The sequence below is a fragment of the Phaethon lepturus genome, unplaced genomic scaffold, assembly GCF_000687285.1.
Source record: "Phaethon lepturus isolate BGI_N335 unplaced genomic scaffold, ASM68728v1 scaffold47312, whole genome shotgun sequence".
Lineage (NCBI taxonomy): Eukaryota > Metazoa > Chordata > Aves > Phaethontiformes > Phaethontidae > Phaethon > Phaethon lepturus.
Window position 1 is genome coordinate 3,878 of NW_010523522.1, and position 20,441 is coordinate 24,318.

A 20,441-nucleotide genomic window follows, 5' to 3' on the forward strand; every position below is an offset into this window, starting at 1 on the left:
TTTATTATAAGACAACTTCAAGGAGCCAAGTAAACAGTCAAAATTATTGCATACATTAAAATGAATTCAGGCTTTCTTCCAATCACCATTTTTTGCCCAGCTTACTATAGGACTTATCTGGCAGTTTCTTGATTTGCTCATGGATAAACATAACATTTAAGTACTAAGAACTTTTACCATAACAAATATCTAATTCCAGAATGGATCAAGAACTGTCATCAGTAGACATTTCACATTTAAACTGGAATAATAAAACTGTTAGATATCAAGTAGCTTGCTCCTCAAAAGTATGATGAGAAGAAATGGTCCTTAGTGTAATGATCAGTCACAGATTTATGTTTCTATTGATTCTAGAATGAGAATTCACACCAGGTATTTCCTAATTAGAAGCAAATCAATGCAATCTTCACTACTGTTACCACATTTACACTTTTGTTGTTGTTGTTCAAACACAAATACTGTATTTTATTGCTCCCAAAGTCATATATGACTATTAAAAAGTCATGACTGATGGATCTGACGTCTTTGGTTGGTCACTCTGAAGGTGGGTTGGTATCAAGATACTTTCAGCAGTCTTCATGAAGAATTTCATCTACTTGGACATCATTTTCTGCCACAGGCACTGATTGACAAATCTGTTCCCTAAAAGCCAAGGCAATCGTGTAAGGCTTTCCACTGGGATGTTTCATACATCTTTCAAGGTAGGTATCATAATATCCTTTCCCTCTTCCCAATCTGTTGCCTTTTTTGTCAAACCCAAGTCCTGGCATGAACATAAGGTCAAGACCCCCTGCAGAAAAAGGAAGTAAACATTAGTGGATGCACTGTGAATTTCCTGATGGCTTGACTACATCCACACAACTTGAGACATTTGTGAAAACCCAAGCTTTGTGTTTTGCAAAATGCTTCCCTCTCTTTGATCAGATGAAAAATACTTTGAATACTAAACCTGAAAATTTACATTTTCATCTTATCAATTGCATACTAGAACAGCCACAAAATAATTAGACCTTGAAAAGCTAGAAGGAAAAAACCCCTACCTTCCAACAAATCTATTTTATCATTTTAACCCCACACTTCCAAATACTAATGATTATGACTCTAAATCCAGGCAGCAATTGAACTCAGGGAAATTAAATGCAGGAGGAATCAGAAAATCAAATGAACTTCAACATCAGACACAAAAATAGAAGAGAAAAAAAGAATGAAAAGACAACACGTGAGAGAGAGCATCTTCTTGACACAACTGTAAGATGTCATGAACCTTCACTCAACCTCCCGAAACCAAGGAGCCTTCAATGCAATATATTCTGAAAGTAGGTATTTGCCGTCTTACATCAAGATCAAGGCTTGAAGGCTTGTCTCTTTGTGATGTCAGGTTCCTCTTCTCCCAAAGGACTTTCTTCCTGAGCCTCCAGCAATTTTCACCGTTGCTCCAGCAGCACATACAGACATTCTGCTTGCCTGCCCTGAATATCCCTCCTTATGGAGGGACGTATGGGCTCCCCGAGACTCTTCTGAGATTGCACTAGACTGGAACTCAAAATCAGTTTAAAAAACTGAAACAAGCTGCACAAGCTGCTAATCACCTGGACAAAACAGACCCGACCAGCTGGTGAAACCCTGACAAAAGACCCCACCAACCAGCTCCAGATAAAAAGGCAAGATCAGCTAAGCCCCGTTTTCTTGCTTTGTTCATACTCTGTGAACAGATGCGGATCGGCACCATGCCAGGTAGCCAGCTACAATTTACACTCGGCTGCCCACTTGTTTCAGGAGTTGATTCACATCACTGCCAGGTAGGCAAAGGAAACCGGCTGCCACGCTGTGTGACTGCCAAGCACGGAGGCAGACAGTGTGCAGATTCCCATTACTTATACAAGGCTTGTTCGTTTAGTGTGAGAAGCCTTGCAAGGACAGCCTCTAAACAAATGAGCTTGTCTGACCTGGAACTGACCGCTGAACCCAGGAACATCCCACTTACTGGTTTTCACAACGCAAAGAAAGTCTTTCATTACTTGCTGCTGTAGCAGACAGACACGGGAGAGAAGGGCAGGTACAGTAGTGGAAAGCCAGCGCAGACTAAAGCACAGCTGACACGAGTCTGGAAAGAAAGCAAATACTGCGTCTCAGTCCACTGCTGCTTCCTTCTTGTAGGAAGGGTACTTAGCCTTCAGCAGCTTTTCTATAAGTTGCTTCTGCTTCTTCACCAGAGCTCACGTGTCAGGTATTTTTCTGCTTCTCCTATGTCCAAACCTACTCCCTCCTGCCATTTTGGACTGAGCTGCTCTCATTCCATCTAGCTGAAGAATGATGCCCAAAATTCAAGGAGATGTGTGGCAGCATGTACTGGCAGAGCCAGAGCTAAGCAGAGTTTTTCAGTTTCCAGGGAATCCTATCTGAGCTCACATACCAACTCCGAACTCAGCCTGGAAGAGCATATTAAAAGTTCACGTAAGACCAGCTCATTTGCACACACTTCCCAAGCTCCTGGAGGTTTCCTGCCACTGTTCGTTGTTCAGAGAAGAGTCACTGATGTGAACACTCATCCATCATGACCTAATGACTTAATTAGAACATTAATATAAAATATGCAAGGCAACGCAGTGTGAAATGCTTAGAGAAGATCAATCTTGTAAATCCGGCATCATACAGTTAAGCAGCATGTTTTTCTAAAGAGGTCAGGGGAGTATGAGGAGGGAATTAGCCAAAGGGCAGACCACAGAATACTACTGGTTGAAATCAAAAGGAGTCTGAGTGTTTTACCACGCTGCAGTCAACTTTTGACTCATAGGACAGACAAATGGCAAATGGCAAACAAAGAGGAAAAGAGGCACGAGGGCAGAAATATAGTCTCACCTGAAAAGAGATGCCATTTTTATGGTATCACCATGTGCATTACGTTGGACGTACAATTTCACATCTCCAAGTAAAAATACTTGGTATTTGCCAATTGTCAGGCCTATGGACTAGGACCTAGAGAATGGTTGATCTTCTCCCCATTAGCATGGTCAGCAGTAGACTCTGCAGCTCAAATCTTCCCCAGGTTGCTCTTTGTGCTCGCTACTTATCCTCTCCATAATTTGCCTCACATTGGCTTTGTGTAGATATTCAGGTGGCCCAGAAAACAGTATGTACCAAACACAAATGATGCACCGAAAGAGACACGCCGTGCCTTACGCTTTCTTTTAACTGTTTTCCTGTCGCACAACTCTCATGGCAAAAAGCAGGAAACATTAGCAGTCGCTACTGTTGGCAGGTAAGAACACACACAAGGGGCAAATCTGCAGAGTAAAGAGGTACCATTTCTCCTTACATCTGTATTACAGAAAGGAAGACGACAAGTCAGGGGAAGTGCTAAGGAAAGAGGGAATCGGCAGGAACAGTGCAGGGAAGATATTTTCTATGTAGTTTAACTGATAGCACAGGGCACACTTGAGTGAATTTAGATGTATTAAAGCACTGTGTTTTCTTCTGGGTACCCTGGAGAAATAGAGTCTGTTTTAATGAGTCAGCTCCTCTATAATCATGGATTTTTTATGCTGAATAACTCAAACAAGCTTGTGCAAATCTCAATATGAAAAATGATGCTGTAAATACTGTAGTAGTTACATTTTTCTTCCACTGGAGCACTGGGATACCAAATGCCTTTGCTCTGACTCGCAACACGCTGTCTGATATCCAGGCAACTCACATGGCACAAGGCTTAAGTAAAATGCCAAGAAAGACTTGCAGTAGAAAAATGGCACAGCTACCCTGCAAGGAGCCCAAGGGCAGTTCAAGCAGCATTAGCCGCAGATCCCTCCCCGGGAGGTAGAACAGTGGCAGAGGGCTGCATGGAGATAGCACTTCCCCACCACATAACTTGGGGAGCAACAAAACCTCTTGTGGTGCCTGCGGCAGTGCGGGGGAAGAGCTGTTACAGGATGAGAGGTGACACAGATGAGACCAAGATTGCAGACACCTAAGATTACTATCAGTAGTGAGCGTACATCAACAGGATGGCAGATGAGGGCAAGAACATCTTACCCCTCTTGGCACAGGGCCCTCATGTTCCCAGAGCCTTCCAGCCCTGCAGGACCACTCGTTGCCTCTCAGGATGCCCTGCAGCCTTGCTCCATTCTCACATCCTACTCTCCTTGCTCCCACAGAGCTCTGTGAAATGCATCCTTGTCCCTGAGAAGACTGAGCAGGTACTTGTGCATCAAACGCCACATCAGTTTTTAGTGCCTTGTAAAACACGCTAAGAGAGGTCTCACGTTTGCCACCTACTGCTATGCCTCTCCTTGTAACACCCACTATCCCCCATGTGTCCGTAGTTATTACCTGCTGGTTCTTGGGTCCCTGAGGGTCCCGTGACTGCACACCAGGAGCCCAGGAAAGCACACTCACAGTCGAGAGGCTTTTGCTATACGTAATCCACGCTTCTCCTGGAATACTTGCATGTGGTCTGCAAATTCCTAAAGGCTGAAAACACTGTCTCAAGCAACAATGTATTGCTCCAGCTTCTATGTAGAGAATATCAATGCTTCTTACACACTTTAATTAAGCTACTGGGTAGCCCAGTAAGGTTGGCAATTATGATGACAGTCACCTAATACTCTCTGTATCTATGACATGAGCTTTTGTGGCCACAGCTCCTTCAGCTGTGTAGCACCGTGCGTGAAATAATATACCCTGACTTATCTATCAATGTGAGCATACATCCATGCTGACATGGCCACACAGGTTTCATTTATACTGCTAAACACAGCAGGGCCAGAAAACAAATTGATTTACAGGATCACAGGTGGTCAATACTGTTTAATTGTCAGCACACTGCCTGGCACTGCTGGTCCAAGTGACACCCATGCCTGCTCCAGGGGACAGGATTCCCACGGGCAGTAAAGACAAGAGAGTGCAGGTCTGGCTCCTTCCACCCCGGGCAGCCCTCCTACACCAACAAAACTGGTTTTGCTCCTCCAGATACAGACACAGGCTTTCCTGCCACATGCCAACATATGCAACACAAATCCTCAGATTGATGCTACACAAATACTGCTGTGATGGTCTGCCATAAGGCCTCATATTATTAAAGATACTACGAACTGTGGAAAAGATCGAGAAAACCAGTATTGCCTCAGGGCCACAGAGGCACCAGGTAAGACCAAAAAAGAAGAGACAGGCCAAGTTCTGTGTAGCGTGGACAGAATTAGTCTGTGCCACTTAGCCCTGTGTTATTTAGCAGTGTAGATACAGTCATAGCTTCAGAACCTGCTCTGTGGGTGTACAGGCACACTCTGCTGTCACTGACTTGCATACATCTACGTAGATGTACCTTATGTCACAGAGAAGTGAAATGACTTGCCCAAAGACTCAGGAAACGTGTGTCAAAACTACATGCAAAAGGCAGGTGTGCAAGCTGCGTGTCCCCTGACTTAACCAGCAGACCAAAACATTAGCATCCCCTCTCTGGTGTTTTAAATAGGAATACACAGTTTCGCTTCTTCTAGGCAGCTGCGGTGAGTCTCCTCAGTTCGGCAGTGCATTTCTTATTACCCTTCATGATGGTATCAGGTTTGATTCATTCCCCAGGGAAGGATTTTCTCCTTGCATCTCATTACCTCTCTTCTCCTTAATCTGGTGTTCCTATCTGAAATGCCAGCTGGCATTTTCAGAAGTGTTCTTGACAATGGTTAATTATAGAAGAGTCCATCAAACTGCACAGATACAGGTCATGTGAAGTCTGCTGGGGACTTGTCTTGCCCTCAGAAGGAGCAGCCAGCATGGCCCCTCTCCTCCCAGGTTTGAAAAGGCCTCACCAGCCCACTGCCACCCACCATGTGGGGTCATTCATGCCCCCCCACACAGCTAGATGGTCCTAACAGAAGATGAAACTGAAATATTCTGTCATCCCACCTCCGCACTGCTCACTGCCACTTGCTTTGTGGACACAGCAAAGTGCCTGGGACCCACCAAAGTGGGAGCCAGGACTCTTGATCCTCACCTCCAAAGCACTTGCAAGAGGACAAGGCAGAGGGCAAGCTGCAGCAACTCCTGTGTCCCTGTAAAGAATGGCAATGTGCTCAAGAAAATCATGCCTGCAGCACAGACGCCTTCTGAGCTCAAGCCTACAAGAGGTCGACAGCAATCAGCTCTGTATGCCATCGCCGCTGCTCCCCACGGCAGCAACTGTGCAGCCCGAGCTTCTCCCTCAAGCACAGGAGTTCGTGCATTGTTTACGATGTCCCCACAAGGATGGCTTGATCGTGGTACCTTGGGCAAGAATGAGCTTTTCAGTGGTTGGGTTTTTTCCACGCACAGCTTGCTCCGTGGTGGTAGCTAGGGACCGCATCTGCTTTGCTCGGATGTAAATGATTACATAAGGTGCAGGACCAGAAGAACCAGGACAAGAACAGCTTTCTGTTCAAAGGAAAGGAGTGTTTATGGTTTTACGCACGCCACAAACAATGTCAGATCAGTCTACACACAATGTCTGTGGAGCTGACAAGTATTTGAAAGCTGTTCATTTACAGGGAGTGAAAGCTTACTTTGATCCTTTTCTGATCTAGCAAGGACCACAGTGGAGAAAAAAAACAAACCCTTTTGCAGGAAAACCTTACTTTTCAGAATGAAATGGGTGCAATAACCATCTGCTGCCTCTGCATCTGTTACACCAGAACAGAGGAAAAAATTAATCACTTGATCCTAGCATTGAAAGTATCAGTCTTGGTGACATGCAGGGTATGAGCCAATGAGTTGGAATAACTCAGAAAGTTCTAATTGATGACAGTCATTACTGTAACTTCACTGTCAGCACCAGCATGGTTAGGCCTCTTGGGTAGGTGTTAGCTTCTCAACACACACTCTATAGGGCACAGATCATCATCTTGTTCTATATTTACACAGCACCTAATGCTGTGGTCTGGGTTAATCACCAGACCTTGGGGAAAACAACCCCACAGAAGTAAATATTTCAATTATGCTGCAGCAAAACAAATCCCTTCCCCTTTATGACTAGTGCTAAGCCTTCTCCCTGCACTGCCCCGGGTGCCCCTCGCACTGCTTCTGAGGTTGCTAACGGCTTGGCATTTCCTTCCAGATAAAAGTTTTCTGCCCTTTGGAAAACACCCACCCTTGGTTTCTCTACCTTGGTATAAGGTCAAAAAGGGAAATGCCAGATCCATTCACTACAGGCCTAATCCAGACCCTACCGAGGCATGTCGTTCCTGGAAGGGCTGGCGTTGCTTCCAGGGGAAACCAGCCCGTTATCCCGACTAAGCCCCGGAGAAGCCAGATACTCTCATAGCCCCAACCAAATGAGCAAGGAGGCAAAAACTTTGCTGCAATTGATAAGCATTTGAAAAAAAAGTCATTCATCCAAAACCAATGATGCTGACTTCTTCCAGTAACACGGGTGATCACAGGCGTAAAGTCGCATTGCTTAACTTTGCCCCAGCCAGTCTGCTAAAACGTAAACACAATCCCTTAAACATTAAGGAAACTCTTATCTGGTAATTCCCATTTGCTCACATGATACAGTCTTTGAAAATCAGTATCAGAAGCTCAGCATGAATCCTCATCTCCTTGTAAACCGACGCTACAACTCAAAGGATCAGATCCTCAGTTACTGTAAATCAGCATTGCCCCCCAGCCTCCCCTCTGCACCAACCTGGGGAACTACATGCAAAATATCCCAAGTTAGTCATGAGTTTGAGAGAAATAAATTACTTTCTCTTGAAGATACTTGTTGGTTGTTCACAAACAGCTCTCCTCTAGGGCTCACTTTGTCGTCTCCCTACGACCCCAAACCGTTACCTAACGGGACTAAAAGTTGTGTGTCATACTAGATTGAAAACCCAGCACATTTTAAACCACAGTCAGTAGTTTTTCTTCCAGGTGTTTCCCCTGTGTGAACACCTTTAATTGTGCAGCACCACAGCACTTCAGCAAGACTCACTGTTTTCCAACTATTCATAGACAACTGTTGCTTTAGAGGGAAAGCCAGAGAGACGCTCGCTTTTTACCCAGCACGCGCTAGCCAGGCACAGGAATCAAAAATCAGAGTATCGCATCCAAATCCCACAGGCTCCATCCATGGTCTTCGGCTATGGGGCACACAGTGAGGTCCTCAAGGCTAATGCTCACCTCATCAAGGGAGAACTGCTTTTAAAACCAGGAGCAATCACTGCCTTTATTTTCACTCCTATTTGTGTATGGGAATTGCAGGCACCAGGAAGGTTTTGTGTCCTTTTGTCTTTTAAAGGACTTTTTACCCACAATCACGCACATCCACAACCCACCGATCTGCCTTCTACTTACATATAGATGCCAAGCAGACGATCTCCTCTGCAATCCACGCGTCCCAGGTAATTGGTCCACTAGCATGACCGAGACAGCTTCTGTTACTACTTCAGTAAAATATTTTGCAGAAAATAGAACCATCAGCAGAATCTACAAACAAGCACCGAGCAACTCAGCGTTTATCTGTCTACTCATCCATGTCAGTGCTTTGTGTCAGCATGAAACATTGGCCTCCACAGTTCACATTTGCCCTTCTGAACTACAGCATAATAAAATATTTATACTTCTCCCTGAGAAGCTACATGATAGCCATCACCCATACAGGTTTAAAACAATGGCATGGCAGCCACTCTCCTGTTATTAAACCTGCAAAATACACTAATAAAGCCGTTTGATCAGTTCCTGTGCCACAAAGCTGCAATCAAGCAAACACCCTCCTATTTTGAATTTATTTAAAACAAAATCTTATCAATTTAGTGCCAATGCATTTAAAAGGTAAAGTGCACCGCACAGCATCAGCTGTAATACATCAGCCCTGCCCAGACAAACCTACCCTGCTCCACAAATAAATATTCTTTCATGTGTCATCAGGGAAGCTACTTGTATGAGGCTAAGACTTGTGTTCAAATTCTAGCTGGTTTCACAATGTGGGAAGACTCTGCAAGGCTGTAACTATCACACTAATTTCCCCTGAGGTTTAACTTACAGCCAGCTGAGGTCTAGTGTCTCATTTTCAGAATTTGCCAAATGTCTACCTAAAAGAAAATTTGAACAAGAACTTTTCTATTTCACTATTATTCATCACGTCTGCGTAAGCCCCATAAATAAACCATACTCACTCAATGCCACCTACAAAAATGTCTGGTTTTGCAAATTCAGAGTAAAGGAAATAATTGCTTAGAAATGCTTTAGTTATCAGTCTGTGAAAAATGACTTATCTACTCCTGATATTCAGATATGTGAGCAGAGTTAGAACAGCTTGATTGGGAAAACACAGGCAATGAAAAACGATTGGTTCAAAGGCTTGCCCCTGGGCTCTCCTGTGATTTTAAACCATCAAAATACCCTGAAACAAGATGTACCAAGGAGCAATTCCAAAGAGGGGACAAATGGCATTAGAGTCACTTTACAGCACATCAACACATCTTGTTAAATCAGTAAATGCTGACTGCAAATCTGCTCCTTTAGATAAACTCGCCACACATTGGTGCTTGAACTGTTTATGTTGGGACCATTATAACACTGCTGCAGCCTAAAATACAAGGATCTTTGTGTATCTTTATGTGTTTTTACGTGAAATTCTTTAAGATCTTATCAGCTACACTCCCCATAGTGCTTATCTGAGAACTTATTTAAATACTTCCACTATTTATTTATTAAATCAAAATATGACAGACGTGACTCATTTGGGGACTTTTTCAATACATCATACATCACTATCAATATTTCCAACGCCCTTTGACTCACTCAGCAGATAGTCTCTCGTAAAATACGCAGAATCGCTTGTGAAATACAAACGGTTTAGACATAAAGTTCTTCGTCAGTGCATAAACCTGACTCCTGTGAGGAGTTACACCACCTGATGGGAACATTAGGCATGCTTACAGGCAGAGCTTACCGAATACATAGAGTCAGCTGGTTTGGAGGTGATGGCAACTCCACTGTTAGTGTCAAACGTGTTACCATCACAATAGCTGAGAAATCCTGCTTCTTCCATCACAAGGTTTTCTTTTATCTTTTTAAGCTTGCACAGCTTAAAAAAGTTGGCTGTCCCTGGAATCCTCCACCTCCCTCACTTCAGTCCCTGATTTTTTTGAGTCATCAGGCTGGAGCACTTGCTCACTGGTGTGTGTGACTACAATGCCTGGATGAGATTTTAATTATAGGAATGCAGCCTAAATGACACCAACGCTCCATAGTAAATCTATGGAATACTGACACCTGCCGGCAAAGGGCTTCATGTCATTCCTGGCAGGAATTTGTCCTCCATCTGCACCCCAAAATCTGATTCCCATTTCACATGCACAAAAGCCAGCACAAGCTGGAACGGAGTCCAGTTACGATGCCAAAATAAAGACCAAGAGCTGTCCTTATACTGTGAAACAGCAGCGTGAGTCTCCTGCTCCCTGAAAGCCCGTGGCTCTCTGCCAGGTCCAAGGAATTTCCCACTGTACAGGGGAAACGACAGTGTATTTTGAATCTCAGCAAAGACAGTGGGGATTAACTGTGCCAGGAAGACAATTCTTTTGTAGCTTGAAAAGTGCTGACCTGATTTAATAGCCCACTAAGCTGGCAGAAAACCAGTCCTAGGAAAAAGAAAGGCAAAAAAGTAGTTATTTTCTGCCAGATTCAGGCGCTGAATCTACGCAGCAGCGAGTACGGGAGATGGCACCGGGGCTGGCAAGAAAAAGGCAGCAGGACTGTCCCTTCTGGCACCGGGCAGACGTGAGCGGGGCTCAGCTGCCTCACCAGCCTGCGCCCTCAACCCGCGCGGCCCTACACGGGTGCGCCGCAGGAAAAAGCTTCCTCTCCTCCAGACTGTCCAGATTATGTGCACAAAGGCACTGAGATGACTTTGTTGCCGGCTCTTCCTTTCCAAAATTGAAAAGGGAGACACAAATGTCTGCTCGGATCAGTTACTGCAGCCAGAGGTATTTGCAGGTTTGCATTTCCCCTGTACGAGTTTGCTGTACAGACCCTTGCCACACTCCAGAAAAGAACCTAACCTCTTATTTGGTTTTGAGAGCCTCCTGTCTCTAGGAAGCAGTGTGAAGAAAATGACAATGCTACTGTTCACACTCACTGTAGCAAAATGAGCCCTCTGAAACAAAACACTTGCCACTTGCAGTGAATTTAAAGCCCTTGCCTACGTTGCTTTCACCTCTCTCTAAACTTTAATTGATTACAGAAAAAGTAATCTTTTTAGTTGTTTTGCCGAGTGCAAGGAGAATTGTTTTCTGCAGAAGGCAAACACGGATGTGACACTTAAGATGATTACAAGGAATAGCACTCTTTTAAAGCCTTAATGAACTTTATGAAAGCAAAAAGCTGTAGTGTTGCAGAGCTCTCAGCCCTCCAGGTTCACTGCAGGATACCCTGGCACAGGCAGTATTAAAAATAAACCACACAGTGTTCATGGTTTAGTCTGCACCAAGGAAAATCAGGACATAAGGACTCCCAAGGGCATTACAAAGTGATGCCACAGAAACACATTAGCTTTTGCATTTCAGAGCATTTTTTCAAAAGCCTTTCAAAGAAAGAGACTCTTTGTAACCATGCCATACCTGTTTCTGAACAGAAGTACTGGGAGAAGCTCAGCTGAAAATGTCTGTATTCACCTAACAAACCGGGTGCTGATGGTTATTCAGCCGTATCAGAGAGTTGTGGAAGCTGGTGCAGACATCCAGGGGAAGGACAAACAGCCGCTGCAGGGGAGAGCGATCCCAGCGCTGGGGAAGGCTGGGGTGCAGAAAAACCCTGAGGGAAACAGTTGCTATCACAGCTGGGTCCAACACCTGAAATATTTTATTTCCAAGCAAGCATTTTCCTAGCTCTACTTGTTAGAGAACATGCTACACAGAATAATGTAAAATTATTTTATGGGTTTCTCATACTGGACCAGGCATTTTTGTCATGACACATCATGGTGGGATGCCTATGTGGAAACTAGTAAAAAAGATACACCCAGAGAGATGATTTGAAAAGCAGTGTGATAGTATAGACAGAAAAAATTAACTTTTACAGTGCCATTACATATATTTCATGGTATTTCTTTACCTAGGCATAAAATGCTCTCTCAGGCATCTTTTCTCCAAAACAACATCAGAGAGATTGCAACGGTTGAACGAGTAATGGCTGGAACTCTTCACTGATCTAGAAAACCTTCTATATAAGAATAAGAAAATGGACAAAGTCTGACAGAAAAAAATACAGTTGATATAATGCAGTTTTAACAAAACAATGGATAATACAAATAAAGTAAATCAAACATTCTTATTTACTTCTCATCATAGAAGAATAAGGTATCACTTGAACTGAAAGCAGCAAATTTAAAATTAATACAAGGAACATAATATTTCACATAGTGTAGGAATGTAATGTAATATTAACATAATAAGGAACATAATATTTCACATTATGGCTAACTAACCAGTACAACTCACAGCTGTCAGAAGGCAGCGGAGCCAAGGGCTTAATACAATTATATTAGATGCTTAGAGGAACGCTCCAAATGCCCACAGGTAAAGAAAAAACAGACCCTGTTTGTAAGGGCATAAGCTGGGGACTGCAGCTGCAGAGGTAGGAAGAAATTTCACTTATTGCTACATAGCTACAAGTTGTGAGATTTCCTGACTCTTGTAAAACCTGTGATGCTGGATTGTACGTCCAGTGCTCTGATCCCACACCGCATGAGGGGAACCATCCTCTCTCCACAAGACAATGCATCACCAGAACGTTAATGCCTCACTTGCACTGAATTTGTTCTCCTTATGCCTATCACAATACTATGTCTCATTTGTCTCCAAGCAGAAGTTCTTCCAAACTTTAAATCATTTAATTAAAAAATAAATTACATATAAGAGCTAAGCCTCGACTTTCAATTTTGTTTCGTGCCATGCTCTCAGGTTTTCTTTTTTATGACCAGTGTAAGAAGAATTTAAATTATAATCTATCCCTTGATGTACATTGTACTGTAAGTTTTAATCAAGTCTCCCAGAAGAACAGAAAATCTAATAGTACCCTCAATCACTTTACAATCTTGTTTGGGGTATTTTTTGGGGTTTTTTTTTCCTGAGCAGTAATGTTTAACATCTCTGCTTTTCACATACCCATATTTCATTTTTTCCAGATACATTCCAATCTGCATATCTCTCATTTAAATATTCTGTTACCCCTGAGGATTATTTACTACACTTCTTTTTTAAGAACGATTAGCATCATTTTGTATGGTCCCATTATGCCTTTATGTACAGCTATACAACATCTAATGGAGCTGAAGTAGCATATTAGACCTTCCTTGTGCTTCAGGACAGCACTTTCTCCTCTTACTGTTTTTTATTTCTAAACTCTAATGTGCCTTATATTTCAAAACCCTCCCATTTCTGGTGCATGTCTTTTTGGGGGGGGGGAGTGGTGTCCAATCCATTATCTTTTTTTTTACATCCCATTTTATTTCGCAGCTGTAAGTTAAACCAATTCCTCTTAAGACTGTATTGCCACCACTTCAGTCACACTTCTAAAGAACTGTGATAAAATTTGTAGTAAGTAAGAATACTGATGGCATCACAAGGCCATCAGTCCTGGCAGCAAATGCAGCCTCTTTGAATGTATGAATAAATAGCAGTGGTTTAAAGACATGAAAAAGAGCTTCTGCAGACTAAAATGCTTCTGCAGGGCAGATCCCAATGCCAAAGTTTAAATAGGGCTATGGGTCACTCAGGAATAATTTCAAACTACTTGAGGTTGCTTGGAACCGTAGCCTAGAGGTAGCCAGTATTTTCCTTGCAAGAGGGTCACACTTCCCAGCATAAAAAGCCCTTATGAACCAAATACAATCCACACAGGTAAGCTGTCCCTGTCTGCTTGTTACCAGCATGTTGTTGTAATTTATGCTACAGTAAGTCTCAAAGTGTTCTGGACATTATAAGGGCAGAAAGATATAACTACCCTAACTTCAAAAGCCCACATCCAAAGGGTTATCTAAAAATGAAGCTGCAAGAAGTTGCTGCTAGACATATGTTAGTATTTCCTCATTTTGTTTGAAATTTGGATCTTATTATTAATAATAAATATACTCTTATTTAAAGTCTGGATTATCTAGTTAACATTTCCTTAATTATCTTGAAGGTACAACACAAATACTGTGATTGGCAGGCCACCAAAGTTTCCAGCACCAAAAATGCCAGAAGTCTCCAAACTAAGTTACAAAATACAGGTCCAGTTCTTAATACATGCATTTCTGGGAGCAAAAATACATTATGCTTTAGTACAGTAGTAGCACATTATTCAGCATTCCCCATTACATATAAGATGTTGTACTTTCAAGTGCTGACATTTTTCAGCTTGCGTGTTTATGCCAAACTGAGGGGGAGGTTATGTTTCTTTTATTTCAGGCAAAATGGTTCACTGGTTTCTAAGAACAAAGCTAGCAAAAAACAATCATGGGGAAAGCTCTGTTGCTCCACACTTTGAGGCAAGAACTCGGAACCATGCTCGCAGCACTCTCTGTGTCAACGATGTGGCTTTAGTCCCGTTCAAATCCATTTGAGCTGGGCTTACACAACGTTGTAAACGTTTGAAAACCTGCCGTTTGCACAGGCTGAGGGAAGACGAGACAGGGTGAACACTGGCCTCCCTGAAGATGCCGCTCTCTCTATACCGCTGCTGGAATCACAGCGGCATGGGTGGCCCCACGACTCTCCCTAGGAGCCAGTGCCAGTTTACAGGGAATGTTCCCTCCGCCCCTGGGGCCATTCCCATTGCACGTACATTGCACAGATACGGCCACACTGGATCCACTCATCCGGGTTAAAAAAATCCCAACCAAAACAAGGTGGAGAGAGGAGGAAAACATCCTTCATCCAGAGCATCAAGTGGATCCATCTTACCACAGAGAGGCAGGGATACGCTGAAAACACGAGGAGGGAAAGCTCCTTAAGCCAGTATAGCTGCAAAGACAGAGCACATGGAGCTGCAGGCTCAGCTTCCACTGCCAGCCCCGCTCCCAGCTGCAAGGACTCGGAAGGACTTTCATTTCGGTGGCTGCTCCTAGTCCCGCTGACTGGGGCAAGACTGGGAACTGAAACATGGAAGGAAATGAGGACTGAAGTTTCACTAAGACTTTTTTTGGCATGCCACTGGTTTACGCAACACCTCATCATCAGCTTCCTACCAGCCCTTCAGTTGCATCAGTCCAAATCTGTGTGGTGGCCCAGTCTGAGAAAAGAAGAGTCTTTTATTGGTGCTGGGTTACTTCTAACCAAGACTGGTTTACCAGTATAGCTCCCAACGTGGCTGCAGGGGCATCTGTGGTGGCACAGACTAGATTAAAGGAAGAAATTTTTCACAATGAGAGGGGTGAGACACTGGCCCACATTGCCCAGAGAGGTGGTAGATGCCCCATCCCTGGAAACATCCATGGCCAGGTTGGACGGGGCTCTGAGCAGCCTGATCTAGTTGAAGCTGTCCCTGCTCACTGCAGGGGGGTTGCACTAGATGACCTTAAAAGGTCCCTTCCAACCCAAAATATTCTATGATTCTATGAGAGAGGGCAGCAGCTTCTTTAATCAGGCATTACGCAAAAGAAACAACCATGAAACTATGTCTTTTCTACTGTTTAGTACAAAAGGCACTATTTAACAGAGAAGGAGTTTTTCTAAGCCAATGAAAAAGAGAAAGAAGCCAGCACAGTGGGGAAGGAAATGAGTAAATTGGGACAGGGAATCTTGTATGTCTGGAAACGGACAAGTGAAAGAAGACAAAGCACATGATCTCCTCTCTTTTGGCAGGGGCAAGATATTTATTTTGGCCCAGCTGCCCCTGAAATGACAGTCTAGGACTGAGAGCAGGAGGAAGCAGAGAATGTGGTCAGAAAGGCAGGAGAAGGACACTTGGAGAGGGAGATTCAGATAGGTTGGGCAAAGAGCAGAAGGCTGGAAAGGGGCACTATGGTGGCAGAAAAATTAAAGCTTGGAAAGGGAGTCTAGCCCAACGACAAGACAAGCTTGGGAAATTATCATTTTGGAGGGAACAGAGAAGATGCTATCATGTTTGGAAAAACAAGCAAAAGAGTCTGTGTTCACTGGGGGCTGCTGCTCTGCACAGCCCAGGCTGGAACCAGGAGCCTGAGCCTCTGCTGCGTCTCCATCAGCAAGTACCAGTTAATATCTTTAAGTCATTGAACACTGTAGTGATGAAAAACCCATACAGAAATGAAGACCTCCATCTCCATACCAAGGTTTGAGTAACGCACAGTACAAAAGGCCCTCAGCTCTAACTTGAACAGAGAGAAAGCAAATAACTGAGCACATAATTGTTAGCAGCATTCATCAACAGCAAGCAGTGTGCAACTTTTGCATCTTTGAATGAGCCCTGATCCAACAGGCAAGGACAATGTGATAAAGTACTTGAAGACCGAGGCAGAATTTACACAGATAACGAGGCTGAATTAAGTTTGTACGCATAATTCCGTTTCTTGCATTTCTTAGGAAAGCACCTCACAATCCATCAGAGTAAGCAGATTCAGAGCCATAATTTTTAATAACTCTTCATTTTTTGGCCAAAGAAAAATTTCTAGGCCAAAACCTCTCTCCCCATCACCCAGGTGAATGTTTTAAAAGTTGTCTATAATTTATTGTACACTTTCAATGGCCAGGCAGTAGTTCAGTTCAGTTGTGAACATTTAAGCATATTTTCTCAGGTCAAAGACTTCCAGCTGAGCTCCCTCCGTCCAAAGTTGGCTACCTGCCTCCCTTCAAAGAAGCCACCTCCAAGAATTTTACCATATGGAGATACGCCAATTTTTTCAAGTCCCAGTATGAATAATCTATTTTTCAGAGGAATAACTTAGCTTTTCACCCATAGTTCTCAGAGCAGGTTTAAGTAATAATAAATAACATTACAAATGAGGAAACCCATGTCCAGCCAGCTGAATCACACCGCCTCCCTAAACCACACTGAAATTACAGCTGCTGGGGAACTGTCCTTTTAATTTCTGTAGGAGTCATGATAAAAAGCAAACAGGGAGCATGGCTTTATCTGATTTACTCCTTCCGAAGTTATGCAAGGTATCTACAGTCCTGTAAACAATTACTGCAACCCACTTGAAATTTCACCAGAAGTATTGGACTTGATGATCATAAAGGTCTTTTCCAACCTTAATGATTCTATGACTTTGGGCAAAACCTGATACCGGTGCACCTTTATACTTCTGATGGGCAAGGATACCAATGGGAATTGGAAGCTATTACAAAAACGTACCACTGGCTTGCTCCAAAATTTGTCTACAGCTTTCAGCTGGAAATGAACTAAGTCATGCACCCACATATACCCCTACTCCAAACAAAATATCTGAACTTCTTCCACCTTTGTTCTTTCTGTGACTGTGTCCACTTAGCCTAAAGAAATCAACTCTTCATATGACAATTCCTGTCACCCATGCAGGGTAGAGAAGATGACAGACTTTCTACTACCAAAACTGCAGGGATCTTTGTTTATGCCAGCAAGGTGTCATGTGGTGTACTGCCAAGATGAAAATGGGTAAACCCTGGCCCAACAGAAAAAGGACTGTCTCCAAAAGGAAGGGTTCATGTCTATTCAACATAGCTTGTGAGTACTACCAAATACTGGGAAACTCCATGCAAAAATTATACCTAATCTTAAATTTGAGCTATTCTTCACAATAACCATGCCTGAAGTTTTAAGGACAGTGTGAATTTAAGCTTTTTGTCATGCAAAATGAATACACTCAGAAGTGACATGACTTATTTATGTACCTGCAGGGTATTTCCTGGAAATTACATAGCAACTCATGCCAGCAATGGGAACATTACTAATACAACACCATGTTATCTCCTTATAACAATGTAAATGCCTCAGATCACCACAGTATTTGATAACATCATAGAGATAAATGTTTCATCCATGCGTAATTCTGACAATGGAGGATGGATGTAGGAGCAAGGCTATTTGCATTTCTGCAAATACACCGAAGTTTGAAAATTATAACTGACACAAAAAATATAGCAAAAGTAATTTAAAGACACACTGGGATGCAGTGTGTGTTTCTGTGGGGACAAACTGGGAGGGGGTCTGATTACGCAAAAACCCCTAAATGTACTCTGATCTACAAAACTGTCCAAGGATAAAGGACCAAGGTCTCATTTCCAATCCAAACTGAATTATTTCTGAGTTATTCAGTACATACAGACTAAAATCAAGCTTCAGGCAGAGCAAGTCTGACATGGACATACGCCAGTTGTAGGTCTCTTGGCATCTCCCTGTAGACTGCTGTGGCTCTCTTGGCATTGCCTGCTGCAGGTATAACCATACCCTGGTGCAGAGAGCAAAACAGCAGCTCCAGAACTAGCCAGGTACAAAAGACCGCTTCTGCCTTCCCCCATCTTCACCACCTGGCACCTGGGCCATCCCCAACCGATACATCCCAGTGCACTCTACACCAGGCTGTCCTTGCTCCCACCATACCCAAAATTGTGTGTTTACTCTGTGATCTCTGCAATGGACTTGTTAAATTCAATTTACAGCAGCTCATCAGTAGTACAAAAGCTTGTCCTGAGTGCCCTAAGCTCAGTCAACAGAATCCTGGACACTTTTTTAACTTCAAAAGCCCCTAAATCCCACCAATATACACAAATTTTTGAAAAAAAATTAGCAAAGTAAGTAACAGCACTAAATATTAAATGTAAAGAAGATGGTTGTATGAAGCAGTGAAATCCCTTGCTAGCTAAAATGTGGACACAGAAAGGATTCTGAATTAGGAAAGCGAGACTGAAAATAAGAGTGAGTAAGAGTGAAACACACACAGTGAAGTGTTCTGGAAAAGTACATTGGCATCCCAAAATAAATACAAACCCAAGTTCAACCAGAGCCATATAAATGTTATGTTCCTTTATCAAGCATGAAAAAGTTGGTAAGTCTGTGAGGTGTGGAAGCTGTCTGCATGGTGAATTTCCACCTAGAGAAAAGTCTCCCAGACTCAGGCTTCAAGCATGAGTTCAACATGAATTTTCCATTAATAAGATTAAACATTTCTGCAGAAGTTTCAGGAAGATATTAATGTGTTTACAAAATGAATGAAAATAATGAATGCAGACACAGAAAAAGTAAGTTTGTTTACAATTTTGTAGAAGTTGGGGAATTTTAAGTTAAGAAAGAGAGAGGTTACTTTAGACCAAAACACGCATGCCACTAGCTAGATCTAAACGAACTTTTAACTTTTCAGCCCTATGAAGAATCCAGTGTCTGAGATGGCATTATAAGATCAAAATAAAATTGTGAGAGAATAATGATGGAAAAGACTTTGCAATATTCATCCAAGCCTACAAGAAATCCCTTTCATTTTCATCCTAAGGTCTCAGTCTGGATAGCTGTTCTGCATGGGCAGGCTCCATATCGGCACTGTGATTCATCCATGCAATACAATTTGCAAGATCAAAGATTTCAGAAAATTCTTGTGTCAGCCTACAGGCATCACCTGAAAAATTCCCTACCTTTCAGGCAGTGGAAACTAAAAAGTTCTCAGAGCGTATCCTAAAACTGTGAATCCTCCATGACTTTCAACGGTAGGCCAAGCCACTCATTGCAAGCCCTCGTCTCCTTCATGAGCCTCTTTGTTATGCTTGCCAAGACTGCGTTGAGGATGTCCATGAACCGGATCAAGAAGCTGATTTATCTGGAGGGGTGGGTTTCCTTCAGCTGGATCAAGCATGCAGTCTTGTTCCTGCCCCGCTGGCGTATCACAGGGGTGGCACAGGGTAGAGAAAAACAGGCAAGAGAAAGTAGCATCTGCTTACAACGGACTTAAGCACCTCTACAACATATAAAACCAAAGGGTAACATTTCATCTCCCTCTGCTATCAGGTTAGTTCTTAGGGGTCTCCAGGCTACTCCTGCTCGCCAACTCCATAATACAGGAAGAAAACACTCACCACCAGCAAGAGCCTCCTCTCTTGCACTGTCATCATCACTGGGCTGAAGAATATTCCAGGATGTCAAACTAAGTGAAGAAATGTCTTCGGCTGACGACAACTTCAGCATGTCCATGTGATTGCTGTGAGGCTTGTAACGTGGGATGAAACACTCTTTGCCTTGCTTAAAAATGTCCTTAATGATTTCTTCTGTCTGGATTTCATCTGGCATGCTCAGAAAGATTGCAATTCTTTTCGATCCTTGGTACTTGGGATGGCAAATCACCTACATGGGAAATCGATGTAATCAATTGATGAAAAGTTTACAAAAAGATTGACTTACTTTATTTTAATTAAATGCACAACTGGAGCAAAATATCAACTGAAAAGAGTTGAGGTACAAACTACCACACATCATAAAGAGAATAAACTGACTTTGTTTCCTACTCTAACATTTTATCATCAACAAAATCAAAACAGGCAAATTTTTGCACCCAGTGAACCAAACATTGT

General features: G+C 43.0%; 1 protein-coding gene across 1 annotated transcript; it reads right to left on the reverse strand.

The window, feature by feature from the left end:
- Window positions 1-229: 229 nt before the first annotated feature.
- Window positions 230-20,222, reverse strand: MTHFS (5,10-methenyltetrahydrofolate synthetase (5-formyltetrahydrofolate cyclo-ligase)). The gene is made up of 2 exons (XM_010282138.1): window positions 19,950-20,222; window positions 230-790 (listed from the first exon to the last, which is right to left on the reverse strand). The coding sequence occupies exons 1-2, from the start codon at window positions 20,158-20,160 to the stop codon at window positions 567-569; spliced, it is 435 nt and encodes a 144-aa protein (XP_010280440.1). The 5' UTR covers window positions 20,161-20,222; the 3' UTR covers window positions 230-566.
- Window positions 20,223-20,441: the final 219 nt, after the last annotated feature.